The sequence below is a fragment of the Rana temporaria genome, chromosome 11 (genome assembly GCF_905171775.1).
Source record: "Rana temporaria chromosome 11, aRanTem1.1, whole genome shotgun sequence".
NCBI classification, from domain to species: Eukaryota; Metazoa; Chordata; class Amphibia; order Anura; family Ranidae; genus Rana; species Rana temporaria.
Window position 1 is genome coordinate 112596316 of NC_053499.1, and position 26744 is coordinate 112623059.

The following is a 26744-nucleotide window of genomic DNA, read 5'->3' on the forward strand; positions in this document are numbered from 1 at the left end:
TTTAAACCAAGGACCCCAGTTCTGCAAGGCATACCTGTTAGCCACTAAGCCACTGTGCTGCCCAAAAGCTGATAGCAAGAGAAACCATCTATGGGAGGAAACCCACACACGCTGGACAATGTTGGAATTACATCATGTGACAAGCAGCACTTGTGAGATCACACTCCTGAGCCAGCCTGTCTGCATCCATAGACACATGCAGCACAGCTCCGCTTCTTCTCCAAGTGACCCCTCAGCAAGCTGGTTGCAATGAGGAGACACTCATACAGATGCGCTCCATGGCTGGGCTATGTGCATCCCCCTCCCTTCATTCCTTCCCCCAAAGGAATGCAGGAAGAGAGGAGCAGCACTACTGCACATGGGACAGCACTGGATTGAGAAAGAACTCAGATAAGTGTTTAAAGAAGAGCTCCAGTCATATTTCTAACAATGAAAGTTTTTGTAGCTGCTGACTTGTAATAAAACAGACTCTCGCCAGTCTCAGGATCTAGAGCTGTGCTCACTTGAGCTGTTTTTTCACTGGTCTTCGGTCCCCGGTCCCAAAGACCAGTGAAAAAAAAAACAGCTCAAGTGAGCACAGCGCTAGATCTGGAGAGTGTCTGTTTCACAGCCTGCTACCCGCTGCGCATTGTGAGTGGTCCCACAGTCTTCTGGGACCTATGATGAAGAAGGGGGCAGAGAACTTGCACTCGGATCTCCTAGGAAAAACTAGGTACCCGCTCCCCTCACCAAAAAAAAAAGTGTAATTTGTGAAAAGAGGAAACCACTTTTAAGACCCTCTCCCGATGAACAGTAGTTAAGACAAAAATTTGCACTGGTACAGGGTGCGGTCCATGGCTGGGTTATGTGCGCCCCCCCAAAGGAATGGGAAAAAGGGAGGAACAGCACTGCTGCACATGGGACAGCACTGGATTGAGAAATAACTCAGATAAGTGTTTAAAGAAGAGCTCCAGTCACATTTCTAAAAATGAAAGTTTTTGTAGCTGCAGACTTGTAATAAACAGACACTAGCCAATCTCAAGCTCTAGGGCTGTGCTCACTTGAGCCGTTTTTTTCACTGGTCTTCGGTCCCCAGTCCTGAAGACCAGTGAAAAAAAAACGGCTCAAGTGAGCACAGCGCTAGATCCGGAGACTGGCAAGTGTCTGTTTGACAGCCCACTGCGCATGTGTGTGCCGTGCCGCGCTGTACATTGTGAGTGATCCCGCCGTCTTCTGGGACCTGCGATGAAGGAGGGGGCAGAGAACTTGCACTCGGATCTCCTAGGCAAAACTAGGTACCCGCTCCCCCCACCAAAAAAAGAGAAAAAAGTGTCATACTCCTAAACGAGTAGACACATGCAGCACGGCTCCGCTTCATCTCTAAGTGACCCCTCAGCAAGCTGGCTGCAATGAGGAGGCACTCATACAGGTGCGCTCCATGGCTGGGCTGTGTGCGTCCCCCTCCCTTCATTCCTTCCCCCAAAGGAATGTAGGAAGAGAGGAGCAGCACTACTGCACAAGGGACAGCACTGGATTGAGTGCCTCCTCATTGCAGCCAGCTTGCTGAGGGGTCACTTGGAGATGAAGCGGAGCCGTGCTGCATGTGAAAGAGCTCAAAAATGTGTTTCACAGACATATTTCTAAAAATTAAAGTTTTTGTAGCTGCTGACTTGTAATAAACAGACACTCGCCAGGCTCAGGATCTAGAGCTGTGCCCAACTCAAACTGTTTGCTTTTTTTTCACTGGTCTTCAGTCCCCGGTCCCGAAGACCAGTGAAACAAAAACGACTCAAGTAAGCACATCGCTAGATCTAGAGACTGGCGAGTGTCCGTTTCACAGCCCGCTACCAGCTGCACATTGTGAGTGGTCTCACAGTCTTCTTGGACCTGTGATGAAGAAGGGGGGCAGAGAATTTGCACCCGGATCTCCTAGGCAAAACTAGGTACCCGCTCCCCCCACCAAAAAAAAGTGTCATTTGTGAAAAGAGGAAACCACTTTTAAGACCCTCTCCCATTAAAAAGTAGTTAAGACAAAAATTTGCACTGGTACATGGTGCGCTCCATGGCTGGGCTATGTGCACCCTCCAGCCCCCCCAAAGGAATGGGAAAAAGGGAGGAACAGCACTGCTGCACATGGGACAGTACTGGACTGAGAAAGAACTCAGATAAGTGTTTAAAGAGAAGCTCCAGTCATATTTCTAAAAATTAAAGTCTTTGTAGCTGCAGACTTGTAATAAAGAGACTCTCGACCAATCTCAGGATCTAGAGCTGTGCTCACTTGAGCCGTTTTTTTTTCACTGGTCTTCAGTCCCCGGTCCCAAAGACCAGTGGAAAAAAAAATGACTCAAGTGAGCACAGCGCTAGATCCGGAGACTGGCGAGTGTCTGTTTCACAGCCAGATACCCTTAGCGCATGTGCATGCCACACTGCGCATTGTCTTCTTATCTGTGTCACTGTTCTTTGTGGGTGACTTCAGGATGGCCAACTTCTGAAGCCGGTTCTTCTTCTTTTTCTTCTCCTCCTTGTCATTTGTTGATCAATTTCGTCTGGCTAGTTTACGAAGCCAGCAATTCTTCTCTTCCTTGTTCTCTTTGCTGTTATCATTGGTGGATGACTTTGGGCTCACCAATCTAAGAAGCCAGCACTTTTTCTTCTTCTTCTTCTTCTCATCCCTCTGATCATTTGTGGAAGACGTTATGCAGAATACTTTGTATAGACTGTTCTTCTTGACTTTCTTTTCCTTCTCCCGTACTTTTTGTAGCTGCTGACTTGTAATAAAGAGGCACTCGCCAGTTTTAGGATCTAGAGCTGTTTTTTTTTTCACTGGTCTTCAGTCCCCGGTCCCAAAGACCAGTGAAAACAACGGCTCGAGTAAGCACGGCACTAGATCCGGAGACTGGCGAGTGTCTGTTTCACAGCCCGCTGGGCATTGTCTTCTTATATGTGTCACTGTTCTTTGTGGATGACTTCAGGATGGCCAACTTCTGAAGCTAGCTCTTCTTTTTCTCCTCCTTGTCATTTGTTGAATAATTTCGTCTGGCTAGTTTACGAAGCCAGCCCTTCTTCTCTTCCTTGTTCTCTTTGCTGTTATCATTGGTGGATGACTTTGGGCTCAGCAATCTAAGAAGCCAGCACTTTTTCTTATTTTTCTTCTTCTCATCCCTCTGATCATTTGTGGAGGACGTTATGCAGAACAATTTATATAGACGGTTCTTCTTGACTTTCTTCTCCTCCTCCTGTACAGTCTCTATGTTTGGGAGACTCTTCTCTTCTGTTTCCACAGGTAGATGATTATCAGGTCCCAGGGGGTCCGGTAGACCATCAACCTGTTGAGTGGCACAAACAGATGCATCCGTTGTGCCCCTGATGAGAGATTGTATTGGCACAATGGCTCTCTCATTGTCCTTGAAAGGTTGTTCCTTTGCTTTTTCTTCCACTTCCAAAGCTTTAGGTGCTTCGGAGGTGCTTTCGGCTGTTTTTGGTGGGTAAGGCTCAGTTGGTGCTCTGAAATAGATAAAAAAAGAGAAATTGTTATGGCAACGTTAAAGTAAAAAAAAAATGAGCTTGAGGCTTGGATAGGTGAAAGGACTTACTTTTTGTAGAAAAGCAGATAGGCCTGTTGTTGTAGGACATTGCTGATGCTGCATGGGGTTACCTCACTGTCGTTCATCTTATACCACCGATCGTCACCAGCCTGAAAAACAGATAATAAGATTACCAAACACACCACAAATGAATCATCTTTTTTTATAATATTGGGAGGAATTTGGGGTACCTTACCTTTACGTAGGCATAATAATGTCCTTCTGTGGAAAAGTATCCTCTGTGCACAATCACAGCATACAGATTGTAGTTGATATGGTCATCAGGCCTCGAGGTGTAAGGAGCGATGTCAAAGGTCTCGGGGTATTTGATATGCTGTAAGACAAAAAATATATATTTTTAATGCATCCAAATATAAAACGACAAGGGACCTTACAACATGAATTCCATAATTTAATCAAGACTTACCTTGCTCAGCTTTCGTCCACTGAACGCGTTGAACCTCTTCAGAGTCAGGATCAGGACGTTCGGAGTGTTGTCGATCGTACTCCTCATTTCAGCCGACACTAACTGGTAACACCTAAGGAAACAAGAAATTTAAATGTAAGCATAGTTCTCGGGTTTAGTCTTTTATTAAAAATTCTGCTCAGATGCTGCCTGTCATTAGCAGGACTGGAGTAGCCTCTGGACATATAATGAAATGCTTTACCCACATTGCCACAGTTACAGTATATATGTAGGGGCAGATCCACAAAGAAATTACGCCGGCGTATCTATTGATACGCCGGCGTAATTTCAAAATTCCCGTGTCGTATCTTTGTTTTGAATCCTCAAAACAAGATACGACGGCATCTCGGCTAGATCCGACAAGCGTACGTCTTGCGTACTCAATGTTAAGTATGGCCGTCGTTCCCGCGTACAATTTAATTTTTTTTACGTCGTTTGCGTAAGTCGTTCGCGAATAGGAATTTGCGTCGAATGACGTCACCGTCGTAAGCATTGGCTGGTTCCGGTTTAATTTCGAGCATGCGCACTGGGATACCCCCAGGGATGGCGCATGCGCATTTAAAAAAAAACGTAGTTTACGTCGGGTCACGACGTATTACCATAAAACACGCCCCCATCACAGCCATTTGAATTCCGCGCCCTTACGCCGCGAGAGATACACTACGCCGCAACTTACGGTGCGGATTCTTTGTGGATTCAAAATAAAAAAGATAAGTTACGGCGGCGTAGCGTATCTTCGATACGCTGCCCCCGGCGCAGATGTATGTGGATCTGCACCTTTATGTACAAGTCTGAATAATCAGAGAGAGTCTTACCCATTGCATCGGTATGCGTTGTCTCCTTCCAGTCTCTCTGTTCTGGTGAAGTTCTTCAGAGATTCCAAAATCGTTTTTGAGGACTAAACAAAAAAGAAAAGGAAAAAAAATCATTATTCATATTTATAATAAGTGATAAAAACACATTGTTTTTCATAAAAAGAGGGTATCTGGTCAATGAACATGACAATCCCTGACATTTGGCAACTTTTGGATAAGTTCATCTTTAAGGAAATAAAGATAATAAATGCACATCTTTTTCCAATATGCATTTATTATTTTTTTACACCGGAGCCTAAAAAGCATTGCACCCGTGATAAGCAGATAGCGGGTGCAATGCCAGGATCCTGCAGACTGTCAGTAGACTGTCTGCCTGTACCTCCGATATGGGCAGGCAGTTACTGAATTGCAGGAAGAATCAATGACCTATGGGAGCGCTCACCAGCCCCCTCACAGTCCATTAAGAACTACAAGCCATCGGTAGAGGTGGCTGGCGGTACTTGTAGTTCATTCATTTACTGGACTCTGTGAATGAATAATGTGGTCATGTGGGTGGAACTCTGCATGGCCGTGCTATTTTTACATTGTGTCAGTGAGTGCGGGGAGAAGATCCCCTGCCAGCTGTCACAGGGAAGGGGGGATTGGGGGAGGGGATGCAGATGCTGGAACATGTTATGTGTTCACCCTAAATAGGAGTGGGACATATAACATCTTCCAAGGGTGAACTTAGTCTTTAAGCCCCGGGTCTCACTAGAACACAGTGCGAGAAACCCGAAAACAGTGCACATTTCCTGCACCTTGTTCAGAACGCAATGCACTTGCGATGCGCAGCAGGTGTCAGTGCAACATTAATGACACCCCAAACGCAGTGCATTTGCCTGCACCAGATTGCATGGTACAAAACAACCTTGCAATCTGGTTGCAGTGCGTTTCCAAAATTAGTGCATGCAAAATGAATGGGTTCAAATCGCACCGCACTGAATCGCATGTGAATTGCACAGGAAAGCTGTGTGCATTCCTGTGCAATTCAAAGGCGGTTCACAGTGTGGATCAGGACATAAAGATAAATATCTTTTTTTTTTTAAATCAGAAAGGTGTTTATTGAAACATTCACAATTTTACACAGATAAAACATCTCTCCACTGCACATACATATGGTAAGACCTGAACGACATATCATACATGAAAAAAGGAAAAAAAATTAAAAAAAGGAAAGAAAGAAAAAGCAGCAATTTCTTTTGTATACATGCTTGTCCCTTACTCCACCCACCAGCACCAGTACTCCCCCAAAATCCACTATACATGTCCTCCCTCCCAGCACCAATAATACAGTCAACATGCCTCAGCAAACCCACATATGTACATGTCTATAGGCACCTAAGAAGTCTGGTCATGACTAGCTCCGCAGGGCTCAGACCTGGCGTATCCAACCACATCCCCCATATCCTCTCAAATCTGCCAGGACACCCCCTATGTTGGTAGATGTATTTTTCCATTACTAATGCCCTTCCCACATGGGAAATCCAGGATGAATGGGTCGGAGGGGAGACAGATTTCCACCCTATTAGTATAAATTTTCTAGCCTGGAATAATGTCCTAGAGACAGCCACCCTGGTCGCCTCCTCAGGGATTACATCCTCCAGCACCCCCAGCAGGCAGCAAATAGGATCTACCGGGACCTTCGTCTGAAAAGCCGAGTTAATTGTCTTCACCACCTCACCCCAATACCTGTGCAATTTTGGACAATGCCACAGGAGATGTATCAGGTCCCCCTCATGCTGCTGACATCTGCAGCACAGCGGGTCCGCCCGCCTACCCATCCTGTGCAACCTCATCAGTGTGTAATGGACCCTTAATAATATGTAGAGCTGTGAAATCTTTTGAGCGACGTTCAGGGAGCATATAGTCAGGGACTGAATGGCTTCCTCCCACTGGTCTCCCGTCACCTGGCCGAGATCCCTCTGCCAGGCGGACAGGGCCCCACATGGGTATGCGTCCAGGTGTCTGGACAGTAGCATCTGATAGCACTGAGAGATAATTCCTTTGGTCTCGGAGGTTGTGCTCAGCAAGTGAAAAACTGGGGCGGGTGACAATGTCCACTCCACAGCATTCCCCTGTACTGCTACCGCATGGCCAAGCTGAAGATATGAGAGCCACATGGACGCTGGAAGATCAAATCGGGCCTGCAGCTGATTGAACGTCAGTAGCCTACCATTTTCGAATATCTGAGACAGCATTGTTATCCCATACACCTTCCACCTAGGTTCCCGCTGCAATTTAGCTAGTTCAGAGTATGAAGAGTTGTTCCATATAGGACTATGTTCAGTAAACCCCCTCACCCCCTGAAGCTGCCTGCCCTTGTTCCAAACCTTTTGAGACAGTGTCAAAGTCGGGTGAAGCTTGTTAGATTTCAGGAACATTTGTGCCTCCAGGCCCAGGGGGATGGTTTTGGCTCCAGAAGCAAATAGCATCATTCACGCCGCCGATCCCACAGGGTCCCTAGTCATGGAGCCTACCAGATGCTGCAGCTGTGCAGCCATGTAATATACCCAAGGGTTGGGGACCGCCAACAAGATAAATATCTTTACTGTAACATCTACCCCATGTAAGGAAACGGTGAATGTCACCATCTCTGCACATTGTCTTAACATTCACTTAACTGAGCTGCAAAATCATTTCATTTCTACTGAAAAATGAAACGACTGTCTATATGAAGAGTGATGACTTTTAAAACAAAATATAATTTATTATAATATAATATGTTGTCCTCCAATTTAGTATTAAAATATAGCTTCTCCCTACCCTGCTACCAAACAAACCAGCTGGGCACTCCAGGTATCCCCATAGTAAGTAAGCAGTGAGTAGCTATCAGGGGTCACTGTTGTTGCCACCAGCCCAATTTGGTGTGATGGCCGGTTTGGTTCTGGGAGAAGGAGGACTCTCATAGGTGTGCCATGGACCAATGAAGTTACTAAATTACAAAATATGAGTATAGCCTCAATTAATATTATTTAGTGATTGAATAAAATAGTACCATCATCCATGAAGGTTATAGAGAAAAAGATTAGGCTAGCAAAGGGAGGTGGCTGCTAGTACCGCCTAACCCATGAATGGTTGCCTAGAAAAGTGGTTGGATTTTCTCGGTACTGATGACAAACAACAATAGCAAAATAAAAGTAAAATTATTTATTATACATAAAACTATACTAAATTGTTACTTGACTGCCAATGTACAGGGAAATCTAAAAATGCTAAATTATAATACAATAAAATGTAATCTAATATAAAACAATATAAAATGTATATCTGATATTTACATTTATCTCCAGAGGGATGTCCAGGAATTCCTCAAATCTGTTGGGTGCGTAATGACAACTCTGACAAACCACTGCAAAAGAAACAGAAGAACATTTTTAGTTAGCTTCGTTCATATATTTAGACAAAAATGAAATTTGAATTCTTAGAGATATAGTAATGCACAAACTTACCTTGTGTTTGTAGAGTGCCGGAAAATATGTGGTCAATAAGACCGATGTTTCTGTCCTTGGTTTGGTCAAAGCTAAAAAATAAAAAACAGAAAACAAAACAGTCAATTCGATTCTATAACTCCTAGAAGCGGACATAATCACAATACATGCAGTTAAACATCGCTGTTCTATTATATTGACGCGTGGATGAGAATGGCTTCGGTCTGAACTCGGTAGAAAGCTGTCAAGGCCGAACCTAGAGGAAATATGTCAGTGCCGGACTTGGCCGGGGCAGCTGCACATACACAAAGGATGCTCCCAATAACCTCAGGAGCAACCCTAGAGTAAGGTGACCAGATTTTTTAAATGAGATCCGGGGACATATTTTTTCTTTACTAGTAATGGCAACAATCAGCGACTCTCTGACCGTCGCCACCCGCCTCACAGCCTCTCAAGTCTTACTCAGGCCCCGGCTACTACTGGATGGGGAGCGGAGGAAGATCACTCCGCCAGGGAAGGCAGGTGGCTGGCCAGGATTTGAGCCAAGGCAGAAAAACATGCGAGTGGAGCTGAATGGGCATGCGCCTAAAACTGAAGAAATATTCCCTCCGCTCCGACCAGCACATGATCATCAGAAAGGGGCACAGACAATGGGAAAAATATCACCCCCCTATGGTAGTAGGCACGGCGGAGCGGGGGGGGGGGTGTAATTCTAATTTTTATTTATTTTAATTCTGCACTGATTGTCTTTGAAATTGCCCCTGCCCCCTATTAAATCCAATCTGGGGACGAAACCAGGGACAGACTTGGTCCGGGGACAGTGTCCTCAATCAGGGGACTATCCCCTGAAACTGGGGATGTCTGGTCACCCTACCCTAGAGTTCCATGGAACCTTGGCTGATAAACACTGCTCTAGGTGCCAGGTTATTATTATAATACAGGATTTATATGGCGCCAACAGTTGGTGCAGCGCTTTACAACATGAGGGCAGACAGTACAGTTACAATACAATTCATAACAGGAGGAATCAGAGGGCTCTGCTTGTTAGGGCCCTTTCACATGGGCGGACCGTATGTCCGCTTTTTCATCCATCCGTGTACGGATGAAAAGGGGACATACATTGGTCCCTCTGAGATCGCGGATGTCAGCGGATAAACATCCGCTGACACCGATCTCGCCCGGTTCCGCATTCCTCCGGTTCTGTAGATGGAGGAAAACCCTGTTTTTCCATCCGTCATCGGATCGGGTGAACACGGACAGACGGTCCGTGTTCATCCGATCCCTCATAGAAGAAAGACAGGGCGGTCCCTGCACACTTGTGCGGGGACCGCCCTGTCGTCCGCCGGCTCAGCAGGGATCAACGGAGCGATCCCCGCTGAGCAAGCGGAGGTTCACAAGGCGGATCATTACCGATCCGCCCTGTGTGAAAGGGCCCTTAGAGCTGTTAGACATTTTTGGTTGATATCCTGATGTGCAACCATCCTGATGTGCCCAAGCACCCTCTAGGTAGCAATAAAACGAAACCCAAATGTTGTGTAGAACAATAATACTTACCTTGAGCGAAATACAGACTCGTAGATGGATGAAGTCCGCAGCTGGGCGATTAGAAACGTCAGAAATTCATTGGCGTCTTCTTGGCGTCCAAGCTCAAAATGCTCTGCAATAACTAAAAGGAAAAAGAAAACAAAAAGATATGTATAAATCGATCACATTATCATAATATATGACTATGTACACTTAAAGAGAATAGTTCAATCGTCCATTTTCACTGCTCTCCCCCACCACTCTGTTTTTCCACTGGAAATACCCGGAGCTTCTGAGTATGGGGAAGGTTTTGTCTTTATTCCCTTCTTTCTAAGATGCTGGCCACAGGCCTGATCACAGGGCCAGAAAGCCATCATGTACGGGCAGGGAGCGGGTCCCTGTATAAGCTCCAACACTGTCTGGTGTAAAACTTACACAAGAATTAGACCCACGGGTACAATGGAAGAAAAGAGTGTTTGGGAGCCTGGCAAGGGGATGTCACCCCCCTCCCCCCCACAAGTATGCAAACAGCGATACGTTTATGAACCATTAACAAGTTTTTATTTGCATTGTGTTAATATGCATTTTGTCATGCATTGCCATGCATTGTTCTGCCAATTCCTTGGAGAGGGGGTCTCCAAACTTTCTGAAGAAAGGGCCAGTTTACTGTCCTTTAGGCTATGAAGGGGCCAGACTGTGGCCAGTGGGATCAGAAAACGCTGTGATGTTGGTGGAAGCAAACTGTGTCCCATCATTGCTTTTAGGGGAAGGAATAGTGCCCTATTGTTAGAATTCAAGATTGGAATCATGCCCCATTGTTGGTGTCTATGGGAGGAATGGTGACTCATCATTGATGTACGTTGGAGGAATGGTGCCTCATCATTGCTATTTGTATGAGTAATGGCACCCCATCATTATTGTCTGTGGGAGGAATGGTGTCCCATCATTGGTGTCTGTGGGAGGAATGGTGTCCCATCATTGGTGTCTGTGTGAGGAATGGTGTCCCATCATTGGTGTATGTGGGAGGAATGGTGCCTCATCATTGGTGTATGTGGGAGGAATGGTGCCCCATCATTATTGTCTGTGTGAGGAATGGTGTCCCATCATTGGTGTCTGTGTGAGGAATGGTGCCCCATCATTGGTGTCTGTGTGAGAAATGGTGCCCCATCATTGGTGTCTGTGTGAGGAATGGTGCCCCATAATTGGTGTCTGTGTGAGGAATGGTGCCCCATCATTGGTGTCTGTGTGAGGAATGGTGTCCCATCATTGGTGAATGTGGGAGAAACGGTGCCTCATAGTTGGTGTATGTGGGAGGAATGGTGCCTCATCATTGGTGTATGTGGGAGGAATGGTGCCTCATCATTGGTGTATGTGGGAGGAATGGTGTCCCATCATTGGTGTCTGTGCGAGGAATGGTGACCCATCATTGGTGTATGTGTGAGGAATGGTGTCCCATCATTGGTGTATGTGGGAGAAATGGTGCCTCATAGTTGGTGTATGTGGGAGGAATGGTGCCTCATAGTTGGTGTATGTGGGAGGAATGGTGCCTCATCATTGCTGTATGTGGGAGGAATGGTGCCTCATCATTGGTGTATGTGGGAGGAATGGTGCCTCATCATTGGTGTATGTGGGAGGAATGGTGCCTCATCATTGGTGTCAGTGGATGGCATGGTGCCCGATAGGCTGGATAAAGGCAAACAGAAAGCCACATCAGCCCACGAGCTGCAGTTTGGAGACCACTGCCTTTCTCCTAATCATCAGTGAAAATGGATCATAGTAATAAAACTAACGCTTAGGCATTCATGGTATACAGTTTTTCAGGCAAAGTACTTACATGTTAGGTTGTCTGTCACTAATTCGGGGCTGATGACATGGCCCGACTCGGCAAAAGCAACGCTTGTGTGTATCTCCAGCACACACATCATGCAAAATCCTTCTGTGTGACCTAAAATGAAAAAAGAAACAACAATAGACACAAGTTACAAACATACAAATATGAGTTTGAAAAGCAGAATCAGGTTATTTGTACTCCTTTGTCATTTAAGGGGGATCATACAATTACATTGTAACCTGTGTGGCCAACATCCTTGAGTGCTTAAAGCGGATGTGCCACTAAACAAATATATTAAAAGCCAGCAGCTACAAATACTGCAGCTGCTGACTTTTAATATAAGGACACTTACCTGTCCTGGAGTCCAGCGGTGATCGCAGCAGATGACGAGCCGATCGCTCGTCACCCTGCTGCTCCCCCCTCCATCCACGGTGAGGGAACCAGGAAGTGAAGCGCTCCGGCTTCACTGCCCGGTTCCCTACGGCGCATGCGCGAGTCGCGCTGCGCCCGCCGATTGGCTCCCGCTGTGTGCTGGGAGCCGAGTGTTCCCAGCATACAACGGGGGACGGACGGGAAGGGGAAAAAAAAACCGTCCTTTGCCCGTATCGTAGGGCCGGAAGTGGGTGCAGATACCTGTCTGTAGACAGGTATCTGCACCCCCCTCCCCCCTGAAAGGTGTCAAATGTGACACCGGAGGGGGGGAGGGTGCCGATCAGCGGGACTCCACTTTAGAGTGGAGATCCGCTTTAAAGCAGTGGTTCACCCTCCTTCACCTCATTATTCCATTACTTTCGGCATCGTAGCGCGAGCTACGGTATGCCGGTCTTAAATTTTTAATCCCCGTACTCACTGTGCTATCGATGATTGAAGAATCCGACTCCCGCGGGGAATGGGCGTGCCTATGGAGAGGGAGGATGATTGACGGCCGGCTCTGGCACGTCACGCTCCCCGAAGACAGTCGGAGTAGGTCTCGGCTATTCACAGCGCCTGCGCACAGGCTATGCGCAGGCGCCGTGAATAGCCAAGCCTATTTCGGCTATTTCCGGAGAAGCGTGACGTGCCAGGGCCGGCCGTCAATCACCTTCTCTCACCATAGGAACGCCCATTCCCCGGATTCTTCAATCATCGATAGCACAGTGAGTACGGGGATTAAAAATTTAAGACCGGCATACCGTAGCTCGCGCTACGATGCCGAAAGTAATGGTCTAATAAAAAAAAACATTTTTTTTTTTTTTAACAGGGTGAACCCCCGCTTTAAGATCACCAAGTTCCACACAGAATTTTAAAGGAGTTGTAAACCGTCAGGGTTTTTCACCTTAAGGATGGGTTCACATTGGTCCGACAAACGCTCCGACATTGGGCGCTCATGACGCATGACGTGTGAAAATCAATGTTTTCTTATGGGAGCCGTCTTAACTGGTCCGACACATGTCGGACCGACTTTGAAAATGCTCCCTGTACTACTTTGGTCCGATTTTGATCCTACTTCACTCCATTGAATATCATTGAAGTTGGATCAAAGTCGGAACGCCGTCTTGCATGATCCGACTTTGGCAGGCGACTTGTGCTTTGCTGATTTTGAGGGGGAACTCCACGCCAAATTTTAAATAAAAAACCGGCATGGGTTCCCCCTCCAAGAGCATACCAGGCCCTTGGGTCTGGTACGGATTTAAAGGGGAACCCCCTCCGCCAAAAAAACGGCGTGGGGTCCCCCCAAAATCCACACCAGACCCTTATCCAAGCACGCAGCCCGACCGGTCAGGAAAAGGGGTGGGAACGAGCGAGCGCCCCCTCCTGAGCGGTACCAGGCTGCATGCCCTCAACATGGGGGGGTGAGTGCTTTGGGGCAGGGGGGCGCCCTGCGGTCCCCCCACCCCAAAGCACCCTGTCCCCATGTTGATGAGGACAGGGCCTCTTCCCGACAAACCTGGCCGTTGGTTGTCGGGGTCTGCGGGAGGGGGGCTTATCGGTATCAGGGAGCCCCCTTTAACAAGGGGGCCCCCAGATACCGGCCCCCCACCCTATGTGAATGAGTATGGGGTACATGGTACCCCTACCCAGTCACCTGGGGGAAAAGTGTCAAGAAAAAAAAAAACACTACACATGTTTTTTAAAGTAATTTATTAGGCAGCTCCGGAGGTCTTCTTCTGACTTTGGGGGTCTCTTCCGACTTTGGGGGTCTCTTCCGACTTTGGGGGTCTTCTTCCGACTCCAGGGGTCTCTTCCGACTCTCTTCTCCATGCTCTCCGGTGCTTTCTGCCAAGCCCCTCCACTATCTTCTTGCAGCTCTTTTACTAGTGGGGGGCCCGGTCTTCACCGCCATCTTCTCCGCCTTCTTCTTCCCTCTTTCTCCTGTCCCGATGTTGACTCAACGAGCTCTCCCGCTGTAATGTTGTGTGAGCGGTGCGCAACAATTTATATAGGCATGGGGCGTGGTCACCCGGGGCATGATAGGACTGTGACGTCATACGGTTGGGGTCACCGAAAAAATTCTAAATTCGAAAACTCCAAAATTCGAAATTTCGGAAATCCGAAAATTCAGAAATTGAAAAGTTCGAAAATTTGGAAATTTCGGAATTAACAAATTTGTCAAAATTTGATAAAAAACGAATTCGGAACTAAACAAATTGCACAAGTGACAGCCTTCTGCTGATCAGTCATTTATCCTCATTATACTATTAGGAACCCTGGACTCCTATAGCAGTTCAGAGTGACCAATAATAGTAATAACTGAACAGCAGCAGGTTGTCTGTTTTGGAGCTACAAATACCGAACATCTATGAGAGATATAAAGTTGCGATGAGCAAAGCTTACAGTTCTGGGAATGCTCTCCGGTGAGCAGGTAATCCGCAAGTAGGGCAGTGTGGGTGAGACACTGCAAGACGGAGTTGACAAAGCAGTTGTTGGCAAAGTTTTGGAGACCAGCTCCAACCTTGGCGATATTCTGCATTGTCATGATGATCTGATCCAACGAAGTCTTTCTTCGATAAGACGCTTTCTCACTCTGGATAAAGAATAATACAATATTACTATTAACATTCATAATTATTAACTAATATGCACTAATATATACTATATGTTGGCTATCAACTCTTTATTATTACCCTAAGGCTTGGTTCACACTGGTGGTAAAGGGGGCAGAAAAAACAAGTGGTAGATTTTTACCATCAAATGCCCACCTCCTAACTTACATGGCGGTGGGTGGGGTCGGGGAGTTCATAATGCTGCGATTGTAATGCTTGGCCTCATGAAGTGGCAATTTTTACCCTGGCATGTTGTGTTTGTCAGGGGTAGAGACAAGGCAGTGCCAACACCCCCAAAATGGTGCAACTTTTGGAAGGTGGACACCCCAAGGTGATCTCATTTATCGCACAATTGATTGGAAATGAAGAAAGCTGCCAGTGTTGGGGGGTTGGGAGAAATGAAGCTGTGCTGTGCCTTCTAAAATCACCCAACTGAAGCCAAAGTGTAAATTTATTATTAGTGGAAGAAAGTTCCCTGGAGGATCAAATTGCATTGTGCATGGCTAGATGTTATGGATAAAACCAAAATATTTAAATCCCAACCCAAAACAATCCTATAATAAATGGGTGTCAGCTGTACTTCACCCCCCCCCCCCAACAATCCCATAATTAATGGTGATCGTGGTATTTTAAAACCCCCCCAAAAATCCCATAATTAATGGTAATCGTGGTATTTTACCCCCCCCCCATAATCCCATAATTAATGGTGATCGTGGTATTTTAAACCCCCCCCCCATAATCCCATAATTAATGGTGATCGTGGTATTTTAACCCCCCCCCCATGATCCCATAATTAATGGTGATCGTGGTATTTTAAACGCCCCCCATAATCCCATAATTAATGGTGATCGTGGTATTTTAACCCCCCCCCCCCCCCATAATCCCATAATTAATGTGATCGTGGTATTTTAACCCCCCCCCCCATAATCCCATAATTAATGGTGATCGTGGTATTTTCAACCCCCTCCCCAACAATCCCATAATTAATGGTGATCGTGGTATTTTAAACCCCCCCCCCATAATTAATGGTGATCGTGGTATTTTAAACCCCCCCCCCCATAATTAATGGTGATCGTGGTATTTTAAACCCCCTCCCCAACAATCCCAAAATTAATGGTGATCGTAGTATTTTAAACCCCCCCCCCCATAATTAATGGTGATCGTGGTATATTAAACCCCCCCATAATTAATGGTGATCGTGGTATTTTAAACTCCCCCCCACCCCATTTCCCATGCTCGGTGGTCACCACCTCCTTAGAACCTGCCCAATACAATCTGACAACATTGGTGTTCAGTGGCATTTAAATCCCCCCACCCCCCCCCCCCATCCCACATTATTGGTGGTACTTCCAAAATATTCTCACAACATGGTGATCAATGGTCATTTACAGACTGAATTTCTAAATGTCAACCTGGTCTGTCCCCCCCCCCCCCCCGCATTGTTTTTGAAAAACATAACAGCTATTTTTAGCTCAGCCAGGTGACATTTGAAAATAACTGTCAGATGACTGCAATAAAGATCCATTTAGGCCCCTTTCAGACGTCCGCTCCGTCTGTCCGTTCATTACAAGTCCGTTAACGGACTTGTAATGAATCCCTATGGGGACGTGTCCGTTAGCGGATGGAGCATCCGCTAGCGTCCGCGTCAGTCGGGTTCCGCTTTTCCGAACGGAAGAAACCCTATTTTTCTTCCGTTCGGCGGAGCGGAACTGATGCAGACGGACAGACGGTCCGTCTGCATCAGGTTCCCCATAGGGGACAGAGGAGCAGAGACAGGGCGGTCCCTGCACTGTGTGCGGGGACCGCCCTATCCGCCGACAGCTGAGCGGGGATCCCCGCTGAGCCAACGGAGACACACGGAGCGGACCCGGAAACGGTCCGCTCCGTGTGAAAGAGCCCTTATCCCTATTAAAGTGTTGTGAATACCAGCCAGAAGTGATCCTGTCCTAGATTACCAATGACAATTAAACCCTGCTGATACTACAGAATGAAATACAATAATATTGATGACCACCTCTATTAGCATCTCCTGCCACCTTTTATAGTCTATTTGGCTATTCCACCATTGAGAAGGGGGGAGGAGATGATATTTCACTTGTCAATAATTCTTCTATAACACTTATAACTACAGAGGTGAATGGGAGTTTTCTTATATTGTGTGTTCAGAATATGGAAATGCCTGGATGTGGGTAATATGAGAACAGGTTCCCTTTTAACCTCCATTCTAAAAAAGGCAAGATGTGTAAAAAAAAAAAAAAAATCACAAAAGTGGATACAAATATTACCTGTATGAGCAGAGCGGTGTAGCACTGATTAATAGTTGTAAAAAATTACAATTAATGCAATTTTTCGCGAATTAATCAGAGAATAGTAGACAGCACAGTATTGAGTACTGCTCGCTTCGAAAGCCACTGATCTACTGAGCAACTTACTGGCGGCTCTGCTTTTATTTGGCAGCTAGCTATGCATTGCTGTGACATCACAGTTCCAAGAGAGGCATGCTGATTGGCTGTTGTTGTTGTTTTTGTTTGTTTCTCCTCTCAGAACAATCACCATGGCAACTACAGAACAATCACTATGGCAACTTCCTTGGCTGAAAGGGAGAGAAGGGTTTAGTTCCACCTTATTACTTTTCTATGGAGGCGGCTTTGTTTGAAACACATGAATGTCATTTTCTAACCTTAAAATAAAAATAAATGATCAGTTATTATTTTAAAAAAAATTGATATCTTCCACCATTCACTGCAACTGCCACCTGGTCATAATATTCATTGTAAATAACGGAAAATTGTATACTCACCTTTCCGTAATTTTCCTTTCCTGACGCATCTTCATGGCAGCACACACTGGGTTGTGACTCCGCCCCCACAACCTGACAGGATTGGTTAGCTATAAATTTGAAGGGGAGACGCCCCGCACCATTCTCTGTATATATCATCATAAAACAATAGGGCGGGCATCTGTGTGCTGCCATGAAGATGCGTCAGGAAAGGAAAATTACGGAAAGGTGAGTATACAATTTTCCGTTTTCCTGACGCATTCATGGCAGCACACACTGGGAAATAACTCGCCAGTCGGGAGGGTGCAAGAAAACAGTAATATTTATTCTCTATAGCGCTGAGGAATTGGCTCTAAGAACAGATCTGCCAAAGTCGACGGTAGCCAGGAGAGCAGAATCCACTCTGTAGTGAGAAATTAAGATGTGTTGGGAAGACCAAGTTGCTGCTCTACCTATGGTTTCCGGTGAAATCCCGCAAAATGCTGCCCAAGAAGTGGCCACTGCTCCTGTCGAATGAGCCCTAATGCTCTTTAGGAGTCGTAAGTTGCTGGATGGAATAGGTCTCCGCGATAGCACTAACAACCAAGAGGTAATGGTACGGGAGGTAGCTGGCTGACCTCGTCTGCTCCCGTGTGGGATAATTAAGACAGAATCCGTCTTCCTGAGATGTAGCTGTGAAGTAACTGGAGATGGTAGACTTGACATCCTAGTCATGGGACTCGCCCCTCTCATTAGTAAAAGATGGAAGGACGATGTCCTGGTTATAATGAAAGGAGGAAGTTACCCTTGGATAAAAATGGTCTGAGGGCTTCAGAACCACTCTGTCAGGGGAGAACACTAAATAGGGGTTCCGTAGCCATAAGTGCTTGTATCTCCGACGTCCTCTTAGCTGAGGTGATCGCAATACGGGAAGCCATCTTCAGAGCTAGGTTCCACGGTGAGACTAAGTTGAATGGAGAAAAGGGTGGATTGGACAGGGCCTCGAGTACTACACAGAGATCCCCTTTTGGAAAGGCTGGCCTCCTAGGTGGTCTGATCTTACGCAGGCCCTGAGGAACAGAGTGACCGGATGATGAAGAGCCCATCTAGTACCCGTCATGCTGAAAGGGCGGATACTTGCACCTTCAGGGTACCCGGGCCCGGGCCCTTGTTAAGCCCTGACTGAAGAAATTCAAGAATTTGAGATGGGATTCCAATCTCTTTGCTGCGACGACACGAACCTCTCCCAGATCCTAGTATAGGTGACATCAGTGGAGCTCCTTAGAGCTTGTAATAAGGTTGATATTACCTCCTGAGAGTATCCTAGTTCCCCTAACCTAGCCCTCTCAACTTCCAAGCTGGCAAATGCAGCTTCTCTGGGCTGGATGGAAGAATTGCCTCTGATGTATGAGATCCCAGGTTACTGGAAGATGTATTGGAGGCCGCGTACCTAGTTGTAGCAGGGTCGTAAACCATGGCCTCCTCGGTCGTAACGGTATTAGTACAATAACCGTGGCTGAGGACCTCCGAAGTCGGGACAGGAATCTTGTAATCCGAGAAGTTGGAAGAAAAATGTACCCCAGCTCGAAGCTCCATGGAAGAGCTAGGCAGTTTGTCCCTTCGGCTGATGGAAAGTGAGCTCTGGACAGGAACCTCTGACACTTGGAGTTCTTTGGCGTGGCCGCTAGGTCGACTTCTGGTATTCCACAAGTTTTCGTAAGAATGGAGAATACCTGTTGGTTCAGGGACCATTCGTTGTTTGAAAGTGTCTCTCGGCTTAGGTAGTTGGCCAACGAATTCTGTGTTGCCGGGACATACACTGCCCATAGATCTAACAGGTGCACTTGTGCCCTTTCCAATATGGGCAAGCTTCCTCTTGAAGCGTGCGACTCCTGATGCCCCCCTGTATCTGGATACATGACACCGCTACTTGTTGTCCATCCTGATCAGGACACTCTTCCCCTCTAGAAGAGGCGCAATGGCCAGGAGAGCCTGAAAGGCTGCTCTGAGCTCTAAAATATTTGACACTATGCCCTGAGCCCGAAAGTGCCACTGTCCTTGGGCTACTTGGTCTAGATAGTGTGGACCCCATCCCCCCTGGCTGGCGTTCGATGTTACTACTTCTGGACTTGGGGGAACTATTGGAATGGACTCCCTGAGGTTGGACGGGTGTGTCCACCACCATACTAATTGCTTTACCCAGTTCGGGATGTGAATGGTTTGGAGTATTGACGTTCCATTCCACTGCCTGAGAAAGGAGTTCTGTAAGACTTGCATGTGTCACAGGGGCCACTGTATCAAAGGTATGGATGCTGACATGGACCCCCGGGTACTGAGGCAGGCTCTGACAGTAGACGTCTGGATGATAGCAGATTCTGTACCTTCTGGAGTAAGGGCTTCAGCCTCTCTTGAGGGAGTTGCACCCGGTACAACCTGGTATATTATTCTGCCCCTAGGAACACCCTGACTTGCTGAATGCTCTGGGTGCTGAGGCGATGCCGAATGGGGGGCACCAAAATTGGAAATGAGATTAATAGATTGAGAACCGAAGGGACCTCTGGAAGGCGGGATGATCGGGACGTGAAGGTAAACGTCCGAAAAATCTAGGAGATAGCATCCAGTCTCCCACGTCCACTGTCAACAAAATGGACTGAAGGCTTTTCCAATCTGAGGGCCTCTATTTTGATCGTCTGTTGAACCTCTTTAGGTCCAGGACTGGACGTAGATCCCCTGTTTTTTTTTTTTTTTGTACCAGAAATAAAGGGGAATAAAACCCCCTCCCTTTCTGGTGTGGAGGTACTTGGTAGGCTGGAATGTGTTCCCTGGCAATGTGCCCATGAATTTCCAATTGTGACCGGTCTTGATAGAGGATAGTGTCCATGAATCTGTTATACGAGTTGCCCATATCCGAGCGAATCTCTTGAGTCTGGTGCCCACCTGAGCTGGGTGGGCAGACGGACCCTCAAAAAGGACTTCTGCTGTTCCCCGGCTGTGATAGCCTTGGCTTACTGTAAATACATGGAGGGTCGAGTATTCCAGTCCCTCCTAAATTTCCTGCCGGGACGGTAGGATCTAGCATCCCTGTACTTGACAGGAAGATCGCGTCTGTAAGCGGGGCCCTTCTGGGGCTCTGGTCTCCTATCGGAGGGAATCAGCCCGGATTTTCCCCCGGTAACCTTGGAGATGACCAAGTCCATCTTTGTGCCAAATACACTTGAGCCGCCATATGGAGTTTTGCACCAGTAGATTTTGATGCTGTCTCCGCTATCCAGGGTCTCAGCCATAAGGCTCTTCCCAGTCATGAAGTCGCCCCCTCAGGAGCCGTAAGCCAACTTAATTTCCCTGCAGGGAGGAGAATATCTTCCCCTGGTCGGCTCCTTCTAGAATGGAATTCTCAATGTTAGCCGCCCATGCAGCGATAGTTTTAGCTACTGCCGCCGTGGTGATAGCCGGCCTACTAGCGTCTCCTGTCGTGGAGCAGGCTTTCTTCAGTTCTATATTGATTTTACGATCAAGAACGTCCCGGATGGTAACTGCATCTTCAATCGGTAGAGAAACGTCTCTAGCGAGTCGCATTAAAGATGAATCGACCGTAGTTGCATTGATCAAAGAATTGATCCTAGACTCCCACAAGGGGTACAATCTGCAAACTTGTTGCTCATACTGGGCCGCTTATGCGATCTCCCCCACTCATCCTTTATGAGGTTTTCCAGCTCTTTGATGAAGGGAAATGATTCAGGGCCCCCTTTTCAGCACCAGGAAATATTTCTGAACCTTCAGAGGTTCTGCCATAACCCCTTCCCAGCCGATCGCTTCCTCGACTGAATGGGCAAATGGTTCAACTAAAGAAGAGACAGTCCGACGCCTGCTCACACTCCTCATTCTTAGAGAGGGTTTTTGCAGCCTGGCGTAACGGCCGGGTGCTGGGCGATGTACTTGGGGAAGGATCGCCCACAATTGATCCCTGTGCGATTCTCCTAGGAGCTTAGTATATACTCTGGCCTCTGAATCCTTGGTTACTTCAATGAAGCACGAGCGGCAGGCCAATTCCCCTGGCAAGGCTGGCGCCCCGCATATTTGGCAAACATTTGCTGTGGTGCGGGTAAGATAGCTCCATCTGGGATGAAGGTAATTGTCTGCGGTGGGACCGACTATGACAGGAGTGGCTGTGACGCGAGCGGCTATGCCTTGATTGAAGAAAGCAAGAGGGTAACCTTGAGTGACTTCTTGCGCCTTCTGCCGGAAGCATGGCTAGAATCTCCCTCTGTGCCGCAAACTTGCGTCTTTTGACCCGATAGGGCTACCAAAACTGTAGCGTCAGTGGCCAAGCTCTCTTTTTTGTCTCTTCTCTACTTACCACCTTCTGGACGGCCTCTATACCTGGTCAGCTGATGGTGGTCTGCGAGGGCAGTGGCCCCCATGAGGATAGCAGGGAGACAGCCCGGAAAGGTGGGAAAAAAGAGAGAAGGGAAAACATTACAATATGTCCCCCCCCCCCCAACATTTATATTTATTAAATATAATGATTTATATACATATATCTATCCTTATTTTATTTTTTATTTTTTGGATTATATTAATTGTTTAATTATGGATATACTTTCTCCTATAATATGTTATAAATTAATATATAAATGTATTATATCTTCTATCCTATTTGTTCCTATTTTTTTTTTTTTTTTGTGTAATCAATTGGCCCAGGCTGAACTGGGACGAGCCTGCACACACCTGGTGCAATCTTCACTCTGAGTAGAGCAGAGCAGCAGGACTGCAGCCAGAACTACAGAGCGATAGGAGTGTTTCCTTTTTTTTTTTTTTTTTTAAACGGCGCCGCCATTTGGAAGAGGGCAGAGGAGACCGCGGCATCATCACTGAGCTGCGTGCATGCGCAGAGCGCTGAGGGGTACGCGGCGGTGACCCCGAGAGTATGGGGTGTCAGAGGAACCACAGGGCTCAGCAGAGCTGAGAAAAAAACAACAGGCAGGCAAAGGTACAAAACGGACTAACCTTAGGTGGCAAATGTAATGATACAAATACCTTTGTGGAAGCACACACTGCACTGGAAGGAAAGACAGAGCGAAAGTGGGGACCACTGCGAGATTTGAAGCTTCTTTAAAGCTTGCTACAGATGCCAGTATAATTCCAGAGCCCCTGAGACCACCAGAACGGGGGTTCCCACCATAAAGCTCATTTAGAGACTGTACAGGAGGGACTTCCAAACAGGAGAGGCTGAACCTGCTGGGGCGATCTGCGGTAAGAGGCATGCTTCTTGCTTGTTCGTCCAATCTGTCAGGTGAGGATAAAAAAAGAGAATGGTGCGGGGCGTCTCCCCTTCAAATTTATAGCTAACCAATCCTGTCAGGTTGTGGGGGCGGAGTCACAACCCAGTGTGTGCTGCCATGAATGCGTCAGGAAAGTTCCTTATTAGCAGAGAAATGTGACCAACTGTCATACTCATATATGACAATTCAAATCTATACACATGAATGTGTCAGTTAGTTACAAAAAAAAAAAAAGACAGATGTATCCCTTTTTTTTGAAAACTGGACATCCTAAAGTGATGTCATTTTTTACCACAATTAGAATTTGTAAATGAGGAAACATGTCGTGATTGAGGGGTTGAAAAAAAAAATAAGGTGCGTTTAGCCTTTAGGCTGCATTCACACCTGAGCCTTTGAGCATTTTTCCGACAATTTTTTAGTGTTCTTTTTATTCACTATCTTTTGAGCTTTGGCATTTTTTTTTATTAGCCAATAAAAGGAGGAAACAATCGTCTGTTCTATCATTTGATGATATTTTTTTTAGCTTTTTCATCAGCTTTTATTTATTTTATTATTATTATTATTATTTTTATTTGTTTTTGTTAGGGTAAGGGGTTAGAGTTAAGGTTAGGTTAGGGTCAGGATTAGAGGTTGGGGGTTAGGATAAGGGGTCAGGGTTAATTTTTATTTATTTATTTTTGTTAGGGTGTTAATAATAATGATAATAAATAAATTAAATGTAAAATAAATACACAAATTAATAAAAATAATCATAAATAAATAATAAATAAGCACAATAAATGTAAAAGTCAATAAATAAATAATTAAACCCTAACCCTAGGGTGTTAATAATAATAATAATAATAATAATAATAAATAGATTAAATGTAAAATAAATACACAAATAAATTAAAATAATCATAAATAAATAAGCACAATAAATGAACACTATGTAAAAATAAAAAAAATAATTAACCCCTAACCCTTATTTTTTTTTATAAATAACTAAACACGCTAAACCTAACACAAAATATTATTATTTTTTTATTCATTTATTGTCGAGTTTGCGTGTTTATTATTATTATTATTAATAATAATAATTTATTTAATTACATTTTTTAAGGTAAAGGGTTTAACATTTATTTTTGTATTACTACATATTAATAATTGATTACATTTTTTTATTTGTAAAGATTTTTAGTTATTTGCATTTATTTTACATTCATTTATTCATATCTTTAAACAATTTTTTTATTTTTTATCAGAAAATCATGCATAAAAATAGGCAAATAGCACATTTTTATTAATTTCTAGGGGAATAAAAATGCGCCAAAAACACGCAAATCTATCCAATTTGAGCTACAAAAAAAGCTCCAGAACTTTTTTTCAGCTTCAGGTTTTTGGCTTCAGGCAACTTGATGTGGACCATCTCCATAGAGAATAATTGATATTTTATCCTCCGGCGTTTTAGAGATTGAAGCTATAAAGCACTCATATGTGAATGGGGCCTTAAGGGCTCATTTTCACCACAATCTCTGCATTTACTGTGCATTTTTGCATGCATGTTTGTCTGCTTTTCAGTGTGTTTTCAGAGCATTTTCAGAGCATTTGTGGTGGATTTTTTTTTTTGGCTTGCCCAAAAGTTATTGTGTCTACAAAAGAGGGGATAGATTTATGGCATTTATATTATTATTATTTTTACTAGTAAGGATGGTTTAGCAGGACTGTGACAATGTGGCGGACAGACTGGACACTTTTTTGGGACCAGTGACATTTATACAGCGATCAGTGCTATAAAAATGCAGTGATTACTGTATAAATGTCACTGACAGTTAAGGGACTAACACCTTGGGTGATCAAAGGGTTAAATGTGTTCCCTGGAAGGTTATTCTAACTGTATGGGGGTGGGACTGACTGTAGGAGGAGAGGGATCGCTGTTCCTACTCACTAGACGAGCACTGTAAGCTCCCCTGTCAGAACGGGGTTCTGCCTCTGTGTGGAGCATTCACAGGTGGCCGGCAGACATTGCGCCCACCGAGCACGTGCACAGGCTCCGGGGCCACGCCTGCTATTAAATGAAGCGACATACGATGACGGCGATTTGCGTAATAGAGCCAACCTGCCGCAGTACAACTGCGGCGGCTGGTCTATACAGCAGAGTTCCACCCAAAAGTGGAACTTTATATTTAGGTACTCCTGACCCCCTGACATGCCACATTTGGCATGTCATTTTTTTTGAGGGGGGAGCGGTACCTAGTTTTGATAGATACCCAGCTCCCACTTCTGCTCGGTGTGCAGAGGCCCCCGAGCAGAAGTTCCCTTCTCTCCCGTCAACACTTGACTTCCACTGTACCTCAAACATCCATTATGGGGCGACTGTGAACGGCCATCAGCTTTGCACACAAATAATATACTCGCCTGTGTAAAAAAAGAGTGTAGCACTACCAATGTATCGAGCAGATGACTCTACCAGGGCCATTTTTAACAACTTAAGACCCGGACCATTATGCAGGTTAAGGACCTTGCCTCTTTTTGCGATTCCACACTGCGTCGCTTTAACTGACAATTGTCGCGGTCGTGCGACGTGGCTCCCAAACAAAAGGAAAACACCGGCACAGCCTTCCACTCCACCCACTCTTCCATTACCTCTCTTCCAGCACCCATCACAGCATGGGAGAGCGGGTGGAGTGGAAGGCTGCAACGGTGTTTTCCTTCTGTTATTATGGAGGGAAGGTCAGTGCCAGGTGAGTATATTATTCGTGTGCAAAGCTGATGGCCATTTATAGTCGCTCCATAATGGATGTTTGAGATACAGTGGAAATCGAGTGTTCCTTTCAATTGAAGTATGGAGAGTTCTTTGGAGACGGGTTGTAAATATACCCCTTACTGCAGGGGTCAAGTCCTGGGGAAAAAAGTGTGGGAACTTCCACCCAAGATCTACTCCCCCACAAAAAAAAAAAAAAAATGATACGCTCATATGCATAATTTCTAAACCGCATGTTTTTTTATTTTTTATCGCGGGATTTAGAAAGAACTTTAAGCAAGTTCTTTCTAAATCCCGCGATAACTCGCGGCAGATCTCCACAATGTCTCTTGGGAACAATGACAAAAGCTCCCAGGAGACATTGCGGCATTGAGGAAGTGACGGAATACCCGCACACTACCCGATGAATCCATATACAGGAAGCGGCCAATAACATAAAGGATTACTAAGGTTCGCCTGCCCCTGACAGTGACTCGAGCTGGGCATCGCCGCTTAGTGAAGGATTGGCTCGGGCGGCTTGGCTGCTCTAGTCCTGCAAAGGGAACTGCGTTCCCGCTGTGAAAAAAGTGCAGGGACTCCGTTCCCACGCGTTCCCGCAGGACTTGAGCCCTGCCTTACTGGGTGTTTAGTCACCACTGCTTGTTTAGATCTATTAGACATGTGTCGATTGGGTCCACTTGATCCGGGAAGCCTCTTCAATTTACGTTGGTGGTGACGACTTTCCTAGTGATGATTCCTGCTTATGATTTATTGTTTATCAATCAAATTTGCAGATATTCTCCTGATGAAGTGGCATTCAGGCCGCAAAACATGTTGAGATATGATATCCGTGAACAATCATCCCAATGTGATCCTCCCTCCTAGGGGACCATTATGCTGGTGATACACATGGATTGCTATTATGCATTTGTATAATGTACCCAACAATATGTTTTTAATTGTGTATTAATTACATATTAAAAAATAACGTATTTACTTATTATATAATTTGAATTTATGTAGTTTATTAAGCCAGTACAGAGAGAGTCCGTTTTTTAAAGAAAACATCTGATTCCCCTATCCATGGTAAACATTGTGTGCCCCAGAGGTAGACAGACAACCAAATTAGGAGAGAGTAGATCGCGCACACAGATTATAGGATGAGGCCTACTACAAACATACATCCAACGTTAGAAAAACGATGACTAGCATCCAGTAGGGGAGCTTAGTGTAGGTCCTGCCCTAGAAGAGTCTACCTTGCCGTGGTGGGCAGGCTTGGAATCTCTTGGTCAA

General features: G+C 45.7%; 1 protein-coding gene across 1 annotated transcript; it reads right to left on the reverse strand.

Moving 5' to 3' along the window:
- Nucleotides 1-2969: 2969 nt before the first annotated feature.
- Nucleotides 2970-26132, reverse strand: LOC120916818 (ubiquitin carboxyl-terminal hydrolase 42-like). Its single transcript, XM_040327760.1, has 11 exons — nt 26091-26132; nt 14481-14670; nt 11670-11780; nt 9866-9977; nt 8333-8403; nt 8162-8232; nt 4845-4927; nt 3991-4102; nt 3760-3897; nt 3573-3673; nt 2970-3483 (listed from the first exon to the last, which is right to left on the reverse strand). The coding sequence occupies exons 1-11, from the start codon at nt 26130-26132 to the stop codon at nt 2970-2972; spliced, it is 1545 nt and encodes a 514-aa protein (XP_040183694.1).
- Between the last annotated feature and the right edge of the window lie 612 nt (nt 26133-26744).